General features: G+C 43.9%; 1 protein-coding gene across 2 annotated transcripts in view; it reads right to left on the bottom strand.

Annotated features, from left to right (window-relative positions):
* MKRN2 (makorin ring finger protein 2) overlaps positions 1 to 16,565 on the bottom strand; it is a 158,808-nt gene that overhangs the window by 92,948 nt on the left and 49,295 nt on the right. For both annotated transcript variants that reach the window (XM_086938966.1, XM_086938967.1), the window contains exon 4: positions 7,451 to 7,755. In XM_086938966.1, coding sequence (XP_086795092.1) covers positions 7,451 to 7,755 — 305 coding nt within the window. The remainder of the gene's footprint in view (positions 1 to 7,450; positions 7,756 to 16,565) is intronic.

Raw genomic sequence — 16,565 nt, 5'->3', positions numbered from 1 at the left:
GTGGGGGTCAGTTTCTATACCTTCCAAAGGCTCCACATAATGCCTCTCTTCGTTCCATGACCTTTTTCAATATTCTTTTTTAATATTTTGCTTTATTGCTTGTTGAGCTGACTTTTTGCGGCTTTCCTTGCTAGCTTTTTTTGTCAACGGACAGCATTTGTTCCTTTGAGTCTCTAGATTTACAGTTATTTTATATTTTGGTGGAACTAGGCCATGGCCAAATTAAGAATTTTTGCTAAAAAAACACCCAAAAAAACCAAACAAGCTTATAATCAAAGGAATGGTCTTCAAAGTACATACAAAATAAAATTATATGAGGAGTACCTTACAGCTTGTAAACATTTTAGAAGTTCTACAACAGTTTAAAAATTAATTTCAAAATCATTTGCGTCTTTATCCAATTAAAAAACATAGTTAATTAGCAAGCGACAAATACATTGGGACCCATACATAGCATGCCCTCCCCCGTCACCCGGCATGTTAACCATTAACAAAACTATAATTAATGTTATTATGCACATACCGATACTTCGGTAAACACCCTGTTCTATTTATAATTAGGAAGTGTTGCTTTTTCTTAACCATAACATCTTACAGAAAGGAATACTGTCAAAAGTGGAAAAAACACACAAATATTGTCAAATCTTTGCAATTTGTTCAGAGTTAAAATCTTCTAGAATGGAATAAATCCGAGATGCATTTTAATTGCTCCTTAATTTGTAGTATCTTTAATCTGTGCTTGGGAGTGCTTCCCTATCCTAGATTTAATAATCTGCTTCTTACAGAGGGCCGGTCGTTTAACTTTGCTTGTCAAGATGTCCTTGTAACGCTTTCAACAAGTGTTCTCTTCTTGCAAACGCATACTAAGAGAACACCCATGGCCTCTACCTGATGCTGAAGGCTTCTCAGCCCTAGATCCAACCTAACAGTTCCTATATTTGCCTTTTTAAGGAACTCCAACATGGGCTTTCAAAGTCATTAAAACTAACTTTTAAATTGAGAATTAAATGGGCAACGCCATATAAAACCAACAGAACTTCATTTTGTATACAAACTTTAACTACCGGTTCTACTGTGTACCCTATAAAAGCCTAATACATCATTAAAAAAACATGCATAATCACTAACGTCTTCTTTGTTGAGATCACCCACTTCCATACCTGAAATAAACTTCAAACTACTGATACTCAATAATTATTGCAAGCTTTATAGGCCCCAAATACCAAAACAAAGGAAAATTCCTTTCTACCCAAATGCAACACTGGTGTTGTCTCAGTAATTATACCTTAAATCAGTTAATTAAAAATAACAAAGCGGTTTTCATTTTTTGGGAGCCCCACAAGAGTTCGATTTACTATCACAGGGGCGTCTTCATATAATACGAAATTTACATTGTGATATTGTATTTTTGGAAGAAATGTATTTACTGTCTTCAAAAAGCTTGGGAGATTGGACACAAAATTGCAAACAATGTTGGGCTACGTACAAAGCCTTGTTTCGGGCCATCTTGAACAGGTATAGGCCTTGTCAAATTTATATAAGACCACAATGAACTCTAGCCCAACCAATGTTTTTGCTAAGTGTCACCAAGGGAACAGAATGTTGCTCCTCTGAACCCCATGGAAAAAAACAACCCCTTCAAGTCCTAATCTATTTAACCCTCATCTGTTTGGACTATTACTGAACAAAAAGATGGATGACAAAGTGATCATGCTTAGCTAGCTAGAACAGGGGGTAACCCCACAATCCTGAAACCTTTAGTCCATTTCTGAGGAGCCAATCAGTTTCACAAATGCGGTTGCAAAACTATGGTACACTACCATTTGGACTCGCTATTAGGAAGGGACGCCTTTGGCATGCCCCTTCCAAATAGAGAGTCGCAAACGCTATTTTGAGAGTCTGTCACACAAAAAAGCATCATTACATACCGCCACCGTTTTTTGCGGTCGCAAAAGGGTTGAATACCCTTTTGCGACCGCAAAAAACGGTTGTACATCCGGCCCCAAATGTCCAGTTGAACCTACATATTTAACCCTTCATGACCACTCGAGCACCTGTTTAAAAGCAAATTTCTCCCAAGCAGCCAAACGGATTTACATCAAATAAAAAAAAGCAAGCTTAATGAATAATTATCTAACTTCCTGCCAAATTTGGTGTAATTCTGTTAAGTTCATGTTAATTCCCAAAAGTTCTTATGGGAATTAACATGGGAGTACTAAGTTTTGGGACACCGCTTCAAGAATCGCTGCAAAACGTTACAGGAAGGAGCAGAGGTTGATTAACTCTTATGGAGAGTTTCGCCAAACAGCACCGTAGTTATTAGTGAAACAACAAATGCTTTTCTTATGGACATTCTAAACCCAACTATAACTACAGAGTGGCAACTATGTTATACTATAGACATACGACACTTTGGATGATATTTTACCAATCCAAAGATGTAATAATACTGTGCCTGGAGTGGTGAAAGGCTTTTGTCATGTTTCAGCTTAGCATGGATAGCACTAGCTCATCCTATACTTAAAAACGTTTCTGTAAAAATGGCAAAAGGCTTTGTCACTTTCTAGCTCTGCATGGATGGCACTGTGCTAATCGTATGCTTAAGAACTCTGCTAGAAAAACAGGCAATTGAGGTAAGCACACTCCGAGTCAGAAAGGGATTTGTTTTTTGCTGGAAAAAACCGTAGGTTACATGGATCTCAAAGTTATACTCAGATTTCTCTCCTACAAAACCAGTGAAATTTTGTAGGTCTAGTTAGCTGAGCCAACTATAACTTACACCCTTGTAATGCACTTATGACTTCACTGTTGCAAAGTCATACCTGTGCACCCCCAGATTTTTTTGCTGACTGGTACTAGTGGTAACTGACTGTCCCTGGCTCTGCCTAACCAGGCCCAGGGTCAGTGCTATGCTGAAAACACACTTAGAATACAGTGAAAACACCTACATGCACAAGGGTACACTATGGGTTATGCTTACCCTTCTGATTGGCATAACTTCCCCTATAAGGCCCTAGTACATATTAGGGCAGGGGGAATCAAAACTACATTTAAGTCCCTAGTACATAATAGGGCACATCCGTTTAGATGCCAGCAGCCCTTTCTGCACTTGCATGTGTGCACTGCTGAGGCCTGAGGTCAGTTTAAAAGCAGCCCTGTGTTGCAGGACTGCTTTTAAAGTGTCAATTGTGCGCAAACTCCACTTTGGTGTTTGGGGCCCTTACAAATTAATAAACTACAATATTTAGGCATATTAGGTACCCCCAGGGTCTCCCCTAGGTGTCCCAGTGGTGGTGGTGGGCTGAGGGGAAGTCAGGTACTTATAAGGTAGACCCTTATAAAGTAGGTTTTATATTCCTTGGGTTTAGTGAAATTACACATATCACTTTCCACATTGTATTAAAGTGCTTCCCCAAATCGATGTTTGTGCTAGGAGCACTGTGGAGTGAGGATCTGAAATATTTTTACATATTCAGAACCCCTAATGTCTCCCCTAGTTGTTCCAGTGGTGGGAGTCCTGCATATATAGACAGAGTACTTATCAAATATGTTTTATAAGCCCTGGTGTGGGAGATCTTGCCCAGTTCATTTTCCCCATTGCAGATCCCAAGATACATAGGTTAACACTGCAAGACATTATTAATTAATACTGCAAGACATTATTAATTAATAACACCTGATAGGTAACACAGAATACTATAATTCAAGGACCAACTAGAATGGTATTGATAAATCCAACAACATGAATTTGTTGAATTTATCCTAAAATGTACAGCAAGGAAGTTATAAGACATTGTCGGTAAGCCAAAATTCAGCCTTTTAGTGATTTGTCCCGATTGGTCGGAGTTAAGTGGGTTAGCCAGGTTGCTTTGATGAGGTGATGAGTAGCCCCTGGGGTGAGAGAGTCATTCTGGGAGGAGAGGGTTCTGCTGCATATGAATGCTAGGGCAAGGGGGATGGGTTGTAAACCATGATCTTCAAAAGAAGAAGGAGACAGGCAGAAGTAGCCAGTTTAATTCACACTCCTCTTTGAACCCAACCAGATGGCAGGCTTAACCGCATCGCTGCGGCGGTTATTTTTCCCCTACGCAGCTTTTTTCTAAAAGCCGCATAAGATGACGAGCTCAGCTCGTCATCCGCACACGCCCCCGTGGCTGATGACGAGCTGAGCTCGTCATCAGCATCGAAGGGGTTAAGGAAGGAATGGGAAGATGCCATGGTGAGGGAAGAAATTGAGATTAGCCATCCTGGAGGTTGGTTTAGCCAGCTCTTGCCCCCTTTGCCGAGACTTCAGCCACATTGAATTTTGGAGAAATAGTGCTTTCTGGGTGACTATTGTGCCACACTTTGGAGGAAATGGTCATGTGCTGGGGTGCTTCAAATCACTGGACAGGAGTGCCCTCCTGTGTGACCCAGAGAACACTGAATAAGTATCTAAGAGTGGCAGTGCCTCTCAGATCTGCAACTCAAAACTTAAGGAAGAAGAAGAGCCCATGCTGGAAGTTTGATTTGCACCAACCAGGCCCTGCACTCTGACTGAATGCGCCTGCTGCACAATCTGGAACTACAGCCCTGTGGATCATACCTGCTTCAAAAGGACTTAAGCGTGCACTCCCTGCAAGCTACAGGTTAACAGAGCTCATCTGGACCATCACCACCAAGAACCCCGAGCCTGGAGTACTACAATGGATTTGTAAGGGTTTTGTCCAAAGTGAATTGTCCCAAACTTTTAAGGACCATCTTGAAGATTACAGACCCTTGGAGTACATTTTGGACACTTTGGGACACTTTGGAAAACTTTAGAGCAACTTTAAAAAAAGCAGCATAAGTGGACAGACTCAACCTGGCCAGCCAAACCGGCGACTCTCAACTGCGAGCCGACCTGCCATCCAGGTTCGTCCCGCTGAAAAGCTCCAGAGGTCCGACTTCCAGAGTTTGACAGGGAGTTGGTGGAAACCCAAGCCGGCAAACCCTCAATGAATCCAGAGGTCTGACTTCCATATGTGTGACCAGGAGCTCATGGCAAGGCAAGCCAGGGGACCCTCAACGAATCCGGACTGGCTGAGAGCTTCAAGTGATGAAAAGCTCCAGAATTCAAAAACTTTGACCGAGACCTACCACGAGGGGTAGACGCGCAGGGATCCATCACGTTCGGCCTGAAACTTTGACTTTGTCCCAGTCTGGTGCAACCAGAAGCCCGAATAGGTGATATAGGTTTCTATGTGCTATATGGTGCAAAATCTTTAAAAATTCATAATGCAGGTTACCTACACTGGATTTTTACTTGTTTTGGAGTCATTTTAAAGATAAAAATATTTCCCATTTTTATAAATTGGTGTTGGATTTTGTTGTTGGTTGTGTCTTAATTATTTACTGAATTGTTGTTTTTAAATGATTTACATACCGGTCTTTGAAGTTAAGCCTACCTGCTCACAGCCAAGCTACCATGGGTTGAGTATGGGAATAATTTTCTGAGACCTATTCTGAGCCCTATATTGCGTTAGTGGCCTTATTGGCAGTGGTGAATATATCTTTACTACTAATAATGCATTACATCACGCATGACATGTCAGTGACATCACTCATGACATCACTGAGGATATGAAGGAGCAATTCTGTTTCCCTGCCCACGAACGTGGTTAGGGGAAAAAAAGTGCGCTCCCACACGTTGGAGCACATTACACTTTCCCTGAGTGCTCTTTCGCAAGGAAAATATGGTGTTCCTGGGGTTGAAGTCCTCAGCACACTGTCCCTCAGCACACTGTCCCTCAGCACACTGTCCCTATGTCCTGGACATAGTATGGCTCTGGAATATAGAGTCCCCCTCCCAGTTTAGAAAATTCCAGCCCCGGAGGATGGGACCCCAGACCACCTAGAAGCTTGCAGGAGAAAACAGCACCCTTCTATCCCCCCCCCCCCCCCGAATTATTAATTCGGCCCGAGGAGATGGGGTCTTCAGAGTCTCCCTCGCGATGGGGTCCTTGGGGCCTTCTAGAGGCTCTAGTGGGGAGGCTACACACTCTTCGCCCCCCCAAAAAAAACAAATGCACTTGCCCCCCTATAACTGGCTGAGGAGCCCCAACTAGGGCAAAACAGGTCCTAGGATGCTGATTTTCCAGTTCAGGGGAGACCTGGCCAGGCAGTTTGGGCTGGACATTTCCCATCTGAGCGGGGTCACGACTGATTTGCAAATGGATGGATGCAGGTGTGCAAAATAACGATGGACTGGGCTGTGACCCGATTAATTATCAGTGACTACGATTAATTCAACTCTCCATTGATCACTTTTTCTATACTTTAGTGTGTTGCCCTAAGTGGGAGAGTTCTGTACAGACGCGGAACCCGTGAACCAAGCTATGGCTGGCTGATAACTAGGGTGAAACTGGCCCTGGGTTGCTTGTGTGCCAATTATATCTTGTTTATGTTTTTTCCCGGAGAAGGGACTGTGTCCCGAGTCACAAGATGGCTGCCACCACATTGTTGTGGATGTGGTGGCAGCCAACAGATCTCATTTCGAGATCTGGCGGCTCTGTGGATCCTCTATGGTATGAAATATACACAATATATTTCTAACCTCAATTTTTCTAAAAGTACTGAACAGATTTACACCAGGTCACAAAATCCAAGATCCTGCTTTCTGCAAAAATGTTGTATAATTCCGTTCAGCCATTTTGAATGTAGCAGAGTCTAATTTCCGTATTAAATAATCAATGGCAATAACACGTTTTGGGTCTCCGCCCCTTTTTCTCAGCCCCTGCTTCATGGATCATCCCCAAACTTTGCAGTTAGGAACTGAGGTGGAAGAACATTTTTTTGTGGAAAGTTTCATGAAGATTTGTCAAACAGTGCCAAAGTTATTAGGAAAACAAAAAAAGCTTCTCCTATGGAAACATGGTACTAGCGATAACTATCCAGCGGCGACATTCCTGAAACTACGCACACTGGTGGGGTCATTTAGTGCTTAGGAGAATCCTCTGGCGAAATAGAATTATAAACTTCATCCTTAGCGACAACAATCAGCAGCCAACTATACTCAGTAGACTAAGATAAACTTGAAAACTTATGTTTCAGTGTAAAAAGCACAAACCTGAAGGTTTGTGGAGTAGATTGGCAGGTCTATTTTATATATTAAAACAGCATGCTACTTGTCCTGCAAGCAATCCAATCCCTCTATAAATGGCTCTTCACATTCTTTCACTTTGGCTGTTTATCCTTAAGTCATTGCATACATTTTCAAATTTAAGTTATTTATTATCACACAGAATATTTTAATAAACATAAATGCATGGACTTGGTTCTCAATGTTGATAATATTTTGAATAAGAAGTGTAACTTTAGGAGTAGTCTTGATCTATCCTCTGAATGTATTGTGATTTGTGTCTGTAAAAAAAATAATAAATATGTGCCGCGACTTTTCGATTTTGTGAAATAGGAGCAGAAGTTCCTTTACCTTTTCATGCGCTTTTCTTTGTTCCTGATCAAAGGGATGAAGGACTTGCAAGTCACAGATTTCACACAGCTCTCCGTGGAGATATAAACAGCTTTCCCCATAGTGACAGGTCCCAGCGGCGGCATAGGGGCACATCTGCTGACCATCAGGGTAAGGGCCACCTTCATCAAACTCCGTGAGCCCACTCCGGATAGCATCCAAATAGGAATGAGGTTTGGCTTCAAGACTTTCTATTTGGTCATTGCAAAAGCTTGGATCGTAAGCTGAATTGGACTGGGACTTGTCTTCGGTTAACCCAGATAAATCTTCAAAAATAAAATAAAAATAATCTTATTTAACAGAATGAGAGCAGCACACCAAAGAATTCAAAGACATACAGTTAATGCTATTCCCAATCACTAGATGAATTAACATTGTTTGAACATAAAGTAGGCCATTGAAGCAAGTGTTACTTTACCCAAAATAACATCTCAACACAGTTCTCAGAAATCAGAAAGTAATTACATTTTAATGTCAAAGAGGGAGTTGCATAAATTCTTCATACCCTGTTACATAAGAAAAGTAAGTCTCAAGCACAGTGTATGAATTTCTCTCCAGAATTAGAAAATTGCAACACAAATGGATTTTGGATAGTATGCTCTTTGCATTAAGTGGTAATCTACTCATCTAACAAAAGAGTTGAACCCAACTGCGCTTATAATTTGCCTTTATTTGCAAATCCGAATCATGAAAGTGAGCTAAACTGGAAGATGCCACTTGTGCAACACAATCCATGCCTACCCATGGAAACAATGCTTTCGTTTGAACTCTCCTCATCCTGCAAGAAATACAATTTCTCTTTGAATGTAAGCAAAATGTGGATTGACTAAAGTAGCAGGTTCATGGATTGTTAACTGTGCAGATACGTTTTGGAAAGGAACCAAGCTAGCTGTACTTCTTTGGCTGGGCTTTCATGACTCAATTTCTAGTTGCTAACCTACTAAAGTGTGCTGCTTTTAAATGCCAGTAAGATTTTACTTTGATCCAAGCCTAGATATATTGTCTAATAGTGACTGTAGGCTCTTATAATAAAGGTCATACGACTAGGCCTACATGAACAAAAAAATAATTTTCAGGACAGAATGATCATGATGTGAGAAAAACAGATACTGAATAGTTTCTTCTGTCCAAGTAACATTTTCAAATGTAGTGGTTATTCATTCTTTGGAAAACCCAGAGTATCATATATGATGCTGGCCTCTTAGTTGAAATTCAATAATTAAGCAAAAACACATCTGAAGGAAAACTTGGAATTGATTCCTGAAACTGTTGCTTTTAAAGCGGTTCAGGAGTAATAGTGCTCCTGAAAAAAGCCAGTGATGGTCAAAAAATCTCTTTAACTTGTATCTGCTAACCAACAAGTTGAACTTAAAGTGGCTAACAAGGGGTCTGAACCAGATAACTACACATATTAGAAGAAGGGCCCACGAAGGAAAGTATGAAATACAGATCAGCTGATAAGGGCACATCATTGAAGACACAATGTATCTCAATAGGAGGTATGCAGAATTTTACCTATACCAATCGGAAAAATATGAACTTAAAAAAAATGCAATCTGTGGTTATTGTAAAATTAAATTCCAATATCTAGCCTATGCCCAAAAGATCAGTGTACTCTCTGCTTTGGCAATGTTACATTTGCAATAGTCTATATGCGAAAGGTCTATTGCAAAATCAGAGGTCCATTTTCAGAGATTGTACAATGCTGCTGTTAGCCGGTCAGCAGAACTGAAATTGTATTAGCATATGTTAGACGTATCAGCCTTATGGTGGTCTTCCCACTATGTCGCTGAATTTATTGTTGCTGGCTTTAGGACACTGCTAACCAGTGCTAAAGTGCTTAAGCTCTCTCACCCTGTTAAAATGTAAAATCTGATTAATTAATTTTTTGATTAAGCTTTGCTTCATCTATTTCCCCCCCTGCCCTACTTTCAGCCTGGCTCTCTTTGACAATGCACCTGTATAAACATTGTGAGAAGGTGGCCTGATATGCAGTGCTCACTATTCTAGTGAACACTATGTATCAGTCCAGCAACCCTTATTGATGATTGGTTGTAAGTCAACCTTATAGACCAGCTATCCTAGTAGCGTGGATACGAGCAGTCTAAGGCTAAAGACTCGAGAGGGCGTGTTAAGCCAGCTGTTTACCACACATATACCCCTTGAACACCAAGTGAAAGGACACCACACAAGTGTTATGAAAATAAACAGTTATTTATTAAAGATCACAACAGCCCTGTACTCTTTATGAGGACAGGGTACTAAGCACAAACCAAAACTCTTACAAAAATACTTAAGTTAGCACAGTATATACAAATGCCCGAGGGGCACGGAAAACCATATACTCTGAAAGTGGAATGCGAAATTCCTAGCAGGTAAGTACAGTACTAATAGCTTTTGGAATCGCTAGGACTTGACTAGGGAATCGTTAGATTACTTCTAGGAGGCCTAGGGGACTCGGGTGCAGTGTGTGCACTCTCACGCGAGATGCGGGCAAAAGTCTATGGTAGCTAGGAAGTAGAAAGTTAGTGTTCTCGGGCGAACCCGACCTGGTAGGGAGAAAACGAAAGTAGATTCTGACCCTTGGATAGTGAGGCTATGCTGGGGCACCGAAATGCCGAAGTTACCTAGCCCAGGGGCTGCAGCTGCATAGGTCTGAAAAGACGTCGGGAATCCTCGTAGACGGACCAGGAGCCGGAAGAAAAGATGCTGGCCGGTGACCAGTGAAGAAAGTTCAGTTGGATCCAAGCCTGGATCTCGAAGATAGATGACACCTGAAAGCAGAGGGGACCAAGTTCGAGACTACTAGCCAGTAGTCAGTGGGCACCAGGAGGGCACCGGATGGTAGCCACCTCGACAAGGTGAGTGGGTGACGCTGTAGCTCGAAGATCTCACGGACCAGGAGGCGTTGTCGGCGACCAGGATGGAGGATCGAGCTGTCCCACGAAGATAGAAGCTGTCGGCGTCGCTGGACCCAGGATTGGGCAACAAAGCCTTGGCAAATTCAAGCCCACGCGGTGGACTTAAAATGGCGTCTGGAGTGGACCAGGAGGGTCCGGGGTGCCTCTCTTCAAGAAGGAAGCAAGGGCCAGTCTGGAGCAACCAGACCAGCAGTCGTGAAGTAGTTGGGCGTCGTTCAGAAGGCCACAAGCCAGCCGGCTAGTAGCCCAACAACGCGGTGCACAGCAAACAGCAGAAGGGCCCCACGCAGATCGTGGAGATGCAGGGAGGCTGACCTTGGGTGCTGGAGCTGCGCAGGGTCGGGGCTTCTCGGACCCCAAAGCACTCACCAGTGGTGGACACGGTGGGCTTGCAGTAAAGATGTCGTGCAGTCTTGGCGATCGTCGGTCCCTCGAGGTCTCGTCGCACTCACGGTTCTCAGCTTGGCTGTAGAGGTGAGTAGAGGTCAGAGGGGCCAGGGAAGCCGGGTCTCGTCGAGCTGGGTCGTCGGATTCGTGATGAAGGACTTGCAGCAGACCGCAGTGTTCTTTAGGATGGTGCCCGCTTGATGCAGGGTGACTACTCCTTAGCCACAAGGGAGAATCTTGAGGAAGAAATCTTGAAGTCCTTTCGAAGAAAGTGGTATCTTGATTCCAAAGATGATCTAATTTGAACAGGGGGCCCGCTCCTATCTTTATACTAAAAAAGGGGGCTGACCCGGTGACTAGGTCCTGCCTATGGGTGGGACCAGGAGGGGGGTGGTTACACCCCTCTCCCCTGCCGGACTTCCCCAGGCCAGGGGCTGGTGTGCCCCTGGAACTGGTTCTGACTGGCCTATGCGTAGTGAGCACCGGGGTGCCACTCAGCAGTCACCTTCCTGAAAAGCCCTGCCTACCCAGGATACACAAAACCCTGTCTGGGATGGTGCTAGCACCGCCCCGGACAGGAAACCCTTTGTCCAGGCCTCCCTCGCTGGAAGGACTCCCAGCAGCAGGAGGTCAGACTCGTGTCTGTGGTGGCAGCATCCATTTTGTGGAGCTGAGGCTTCAGTTAACTTTAACCGGGGTTCACAGTTACATACATGTCGTGTCCCTCTAGAAGGGTGGAATGCTAACCCCGTCGCCAGAATTGGCGAGGGGTTAGTATTCCAATTCGTATGACACCTTACTCGACATGTTTTGATAAAGCAATACCAAGGATAGCATTTAACCGCGAGGATTATAATGCACTTAAGAGTATATGGTATGCGATATCATGGAACAGCTATTAGGACTTGGTTCCGCAAGCTGCAGACAGGCTCAGCTCATGCCAGAGCACCATCTCACACGATTCCAAGCACTCTGCCTTCAGGATTGTCAAGGCCTGCCATAGGAGTGACTGATAGGAATCTGTGTGTCCATTTTAGGGTTAGGTATAGGTATACTACACCTACAGCAAAGGGTGCTTACACGACTTTGCCCCAGCTGTCATGCAGCCAGTTGTGTCAAATTTAGGAGGCCAGCCAGGGGTGGCATAATACATGCTGCAGCCCCTGGCAGCCCTGGGTACACCTATGCCCTGAGTTACAGGGTCTGATAAGGTGGCCCAGTACCAATTGGAAATGTACCTAGGGTACATGGAATCCATTTTAAAGAGAGAGCAGTAGTCCTGGGGTCCTGATTGGCAGGGTCCCAGGTCGACTATGTCCAAAACCAGCTAAAACACAGGGCAAAAAGTTGGGGGCAACCATAGTCAGGATGTACCTTCCTACAAACATGAGTAAAGAATTGCAGGTTGGGACATTGTAGGATGTGTAAAACATGCAGAGTCAGCTTGCTCGAAGGTTTTCAAGCAATAGTTAATCCTTAAGTAAAGTCTACTCAGAAGAGCACATCTTGTTCAGCCTTACAACGTAGCAATTGCACAAGACACCGAGGCTGTCGATTCTTGCCTTACCTACATTGGGTGCTCTTTCCAAAGTTCTATTTACCTCTGGGCGTTCCTTGTTTGTGATTTTCCCTACAAAAAGAAACCCATGCAACCAACGTTTAAGTGTGCTCTCTCCTGGAGTGACTCCATGGTGCTCGTTGGATGGAGACCCATTCAAGAATGATTAATAGTACTTCACTCCACTGTTGATTCCTCCTTACTTGATAAGGACCCATGGCAAGAGTGGTGACCCTGCATCAAGCAGATTAAAATTAATCTGCTCCACAAATTGGTGCCCGAATGAGAGACCCCATCAAAGGCTTGAAGTCGGATCAGGGGAAGAGATCGGGTTGGTAAGACGAACTTTGCTGAAGGGGGCACCACCTGAAGAGATTAGAGCTGCTCGTTGTCCAAGGTGATTTTTCAGCTCTCCGACTCGGATCTTCCTGGTGGCTGCTCCCTTGACTGGGACCTTCGGTCGGTCCTTTTTGGATCAGATAGGATCGACAGGTGGGAGTTGAAGACTACACATGAGGTAAATCTGTATTGAACCGGTTCATTTGGTTAGGATTTGCTTAGTATTTTCTTGGTTTGGTATTTGTCTGGTATCTGCTTGAAATTTTGAAACTTAGGCTTGCTATTTGTTTTGATTAACAATTTTTCTTACAGGTTAATGTGAGAATATTTTTTATTTCTCTCTGTTTATAAGTTTTTTTAATCTTATATAACATGCCTGTGTTTAGCACTCTTTGGAAGTTTTGTTGTTGCTACTGCTATAAGCAGAGCATATGGAAGCAAGTCATCCGGCGTCACCAGAAGGTACGCCGAATTTTGAGATGTACATCGAATATGGTATTTGTCCAATCATGTATAATGCACTGTGGGACAAATATACAAAAGGGGATCCCCAGTTACAATGGCCATTAGAGGGAACCATGGACCCTCACGAGTATTTAGAGAAACAATTGTTTAAAAAAAAAAAAAAGGTTAAGCCAGCTATGTTTGACAGTTTGGATGTGTGGAGGAAAGAAGTGAAGGAGCGGCAGCTCAAGGCAGAGAAGGTATAAAGGAAGCAAGAAAAGAAAACAGTTTCAGAAGCATAAGGAATTGAAAGATAAGGGAGTTAAGGAGAAAAAGTAATGTTTAGATAGAAAGCATAGATGTTTAATATCTAAAGAATATATAGTTAGACCAACCGTAGCAGTTCAGGTTCACCAAGAAGATATGGACTCAGATATTGATGGGTTGTTTATAGAATGACCCCCGCCCCCATATGTACCCTGAACACCTCTGGAAGAAACTGGCTCTATATATATATATACACTGCACCACAGTGAGGTCCAGTGTGTATAGAGTCCAAGGGTCTCCAGAGGTTTGGCAGAGGCTAAAGTTAGATAGAACCTTACTCTCTAAAGTGGTAGCTTTGGTTGAACAGTGAGGCAGTATAAGAGGACAGTGTAAAGCATTTGATGTACAGACTCAGTCAGCAAATGGTCCACACACTCAAGAACTGAACTCCAGGTCACTTGTTTTGTATAAAAAAATATACTGTTTTATTTCTAAAACCAAGCACGCCTCCTGCAGGTAAGCATACAAATACTTTTCAGTAGTAAATTACTTGTATGAACACAGTTCAAAATAGCAGTGTAACTTGTACTGGTTTTGGTTACAGTTTAAGAAAGCAGTTTGCAACACATTGCAGGTATAGTACATTCAATTGAATGGGCTTTTTAAGTAAAATGCAGTTAATTACTTTTCAGATTACTTTTGCTAACACAGGACTGGATCCTAGACTCAGCCCGGGACATTTCCTGAAAACAGGTGAGTAAATGAGTTTTGGTTAAAGGTACGATTTTTAAGGAATATTATTGCATTTCAAAAGTTGACACTTTGAAACTTTTTCACATAGAAGCACCAATGTTATCCAATGGGGGGAAATTCACTTAGCAGGTAAGTTAGGTTATCGTTACTTTTTCTTACTCCATGCCGGATCCTGGATTTAGCACAGAAAACAGTTAAGAAAATGCGTTTTGGTTATTCTGCTGTTTTTTTTAGTTTTTTTTTATATTTCTTTTTATTAAACAATTCGACCACATTACAGCACATTGATTACAAACAGGGTGCCACATCCAGTGCAAAGGCAAATCACTTTTCTATATATATATATAACAAGCATTTACAATGCAACGGTTTCGCCTTTGGAAAAGTTTGAGCTCTTGGCATTGTGAATGACAAACTTTTTATTTATGTGTTGGTTTTGAAAACAGATAAATAAATGGCATTGTCATTTACAATGGCAATAGCTTAATCTCTCGCAAATGCGATTTGTATTGCAACTATTTCAGTTATCATTTTGCATTACGATGAAAACTGGCTTGTGCATTTACTCCTGCAGAAGAGTATCAAGAGGAGAGTCAACAGGTGTCCCTGTAGGAGGTAGTGTAGTCAAGACTGTGCAATACAATACATGCTCTCTTCCTAACTCACTTGGTTTCGAATACACGCAACCACCATGCATTGCGACACAAATCTGGACATACATTAAAATGAAAAACCGCCTGTTTGTCTATAGTTGATTGTACTTGGTGGCCTTGAGAGAGGAGGCAGAACTGTGGTGAAACTGCTGTGTTTGTGTGTACGAGGGAGGAGAGGAGTCGTATTTGTGACAGAACTTCTGGGTGTGGGCGAAGGAGCTAGGAAGACCTGGCACAAGAGTGGAGGAACGGCAGGGCGCACTGGGGCAGTACGCGATGCCGATCGAGACGCCTTGGTAAGAAGCACGGTTGCATCACTCTGCACATGGGTGGCCGGCATGCAGGGCTGTACCCCCATGTCGGAAGCAGAGTTGTATCATCCAGCGTTTGTATTGCCTACGTGTGCTCTGCTGAGATGCAGGGCTGCACCCCCCCCAGGTTGCTTAGATTGGATTCAGGGTTGCATCATCCACCGCATGGCTAGGAGACACGGTTGTGAAGGCAGGGGTGCAAGGAGGCGCCGCACAGCGCATGTCAGAGGCAGGCTCGCGTCAGCTAGCGCTTAGCTGAAACGCCCTGTGACTCGCTTGGAGGCAGGGTAGCATCAACCAGAGTATGGTAGGGACCTCGAGCTGCATCAGCCGGTGCTAGACGGGACGCAGCACAGTGCTTAGGTGGGGAGCAGGGCTGGACGGCGATTACCTGGGCTCAGGGGGGAGGTCCTCGGGCCCGGAGTGCATGGGGAGGGCTCGACACATCGACAGGTGCAGCAGGCTGATGTAACCCAGTGCAGCAGGCAGCAGCGGGGCCTTCATGGGCAGGCCGGGGAGAGTCCTGGTCCGGGAGGGGAGGGGAGGAACCCCGCGCGAGCACGTGCAGGTCAGACCATTGAAATACAATTTGTGAGACATGAGCAAGAGAGAGGCGGGAGGGCGAGAGGAGATCAAGGAGGGTGAGGAGGGCAGCCAGCGGAGAGAGGGGGAGGGTTGGGGGACGAAAACAAGGAGAAGAGAAGGGGCGGGGTGAGGGGGGACAAAAATAAGTGTGTGAAAAGGAGACAGGGTTAAGAAGGAAAGGAGAAGGAGCAGATGGAGATGAGGGAAGACACCAAAAAAGTGCGGGAGAGGGAGAATAGAGACAGAGTGGTGGGGAGAAGCAGAAAAAAGTGCGCGAGAGAGAAGGGAGAAAGAAGAGAGAAGCGAGGGGCAACAGAAAAAGTGAGACATTCACAGAAACGGGTGCGAAGTTGAAGTAAAAGACGCGAGAGGAGAAAGAGAAACGAAGAAAGGGGCGGTAAGTTAATACAGAGGTAGGTGGGATGCAGACTGTGGTCACGGATTTTGACTCCCGACTTAAGTGAGTTGAAAGAAGATGAACCCATGACAGACTTCACAGGTAAGAACTCTTACAGAGCGGACAGGGCACAGCGGCAGCTGAAGCTGCAAGTGAACCGGAGGCAGCGTCCAGAGGCTCCAGTAACAGGCTGTGTGTCACCGGCGTGTGGAGAGAGAGTGAAATGTTCCGTTTGCACTTCTGGTGTGGCACTGACTTCTACACTTCACTCAAAAAAGTTTTCACAGGGTAAACCAAGTGTCTGTGTCAAATGGGAGCCATTGCTCTTCCTGAGTCACAACGCACCAGTGTAAGAACCGTTTCCCTTAGAAAGCACATTTGTTGTGTGTCACATAACAAGGACGAAGGGAGATTGCTTTATCCTCCCTCCTGCCAAGTTTAAAATAAGGTTCCCCAGTTCC

The sequence above is a fragment of the Lissotriton vulgaris genome, chromosome 9 (genome assembly GCF_964263255.1).
Source record: "Lissotriton vulgaris chromosome 9, aLisVul1.2, whole genome shotgun sequence".
Classification (NCBI taxonomy): Eukaryota; Metazoa; Chordata; class Amphibia; order Caudata; family Salamandridae; genus Lissotriton; species Lissotriton vulgaris.
Note: the sequence above shows the minus strand (reverse complement) of the source record. Positions and strands in the feature narration are given on the sequence as shown.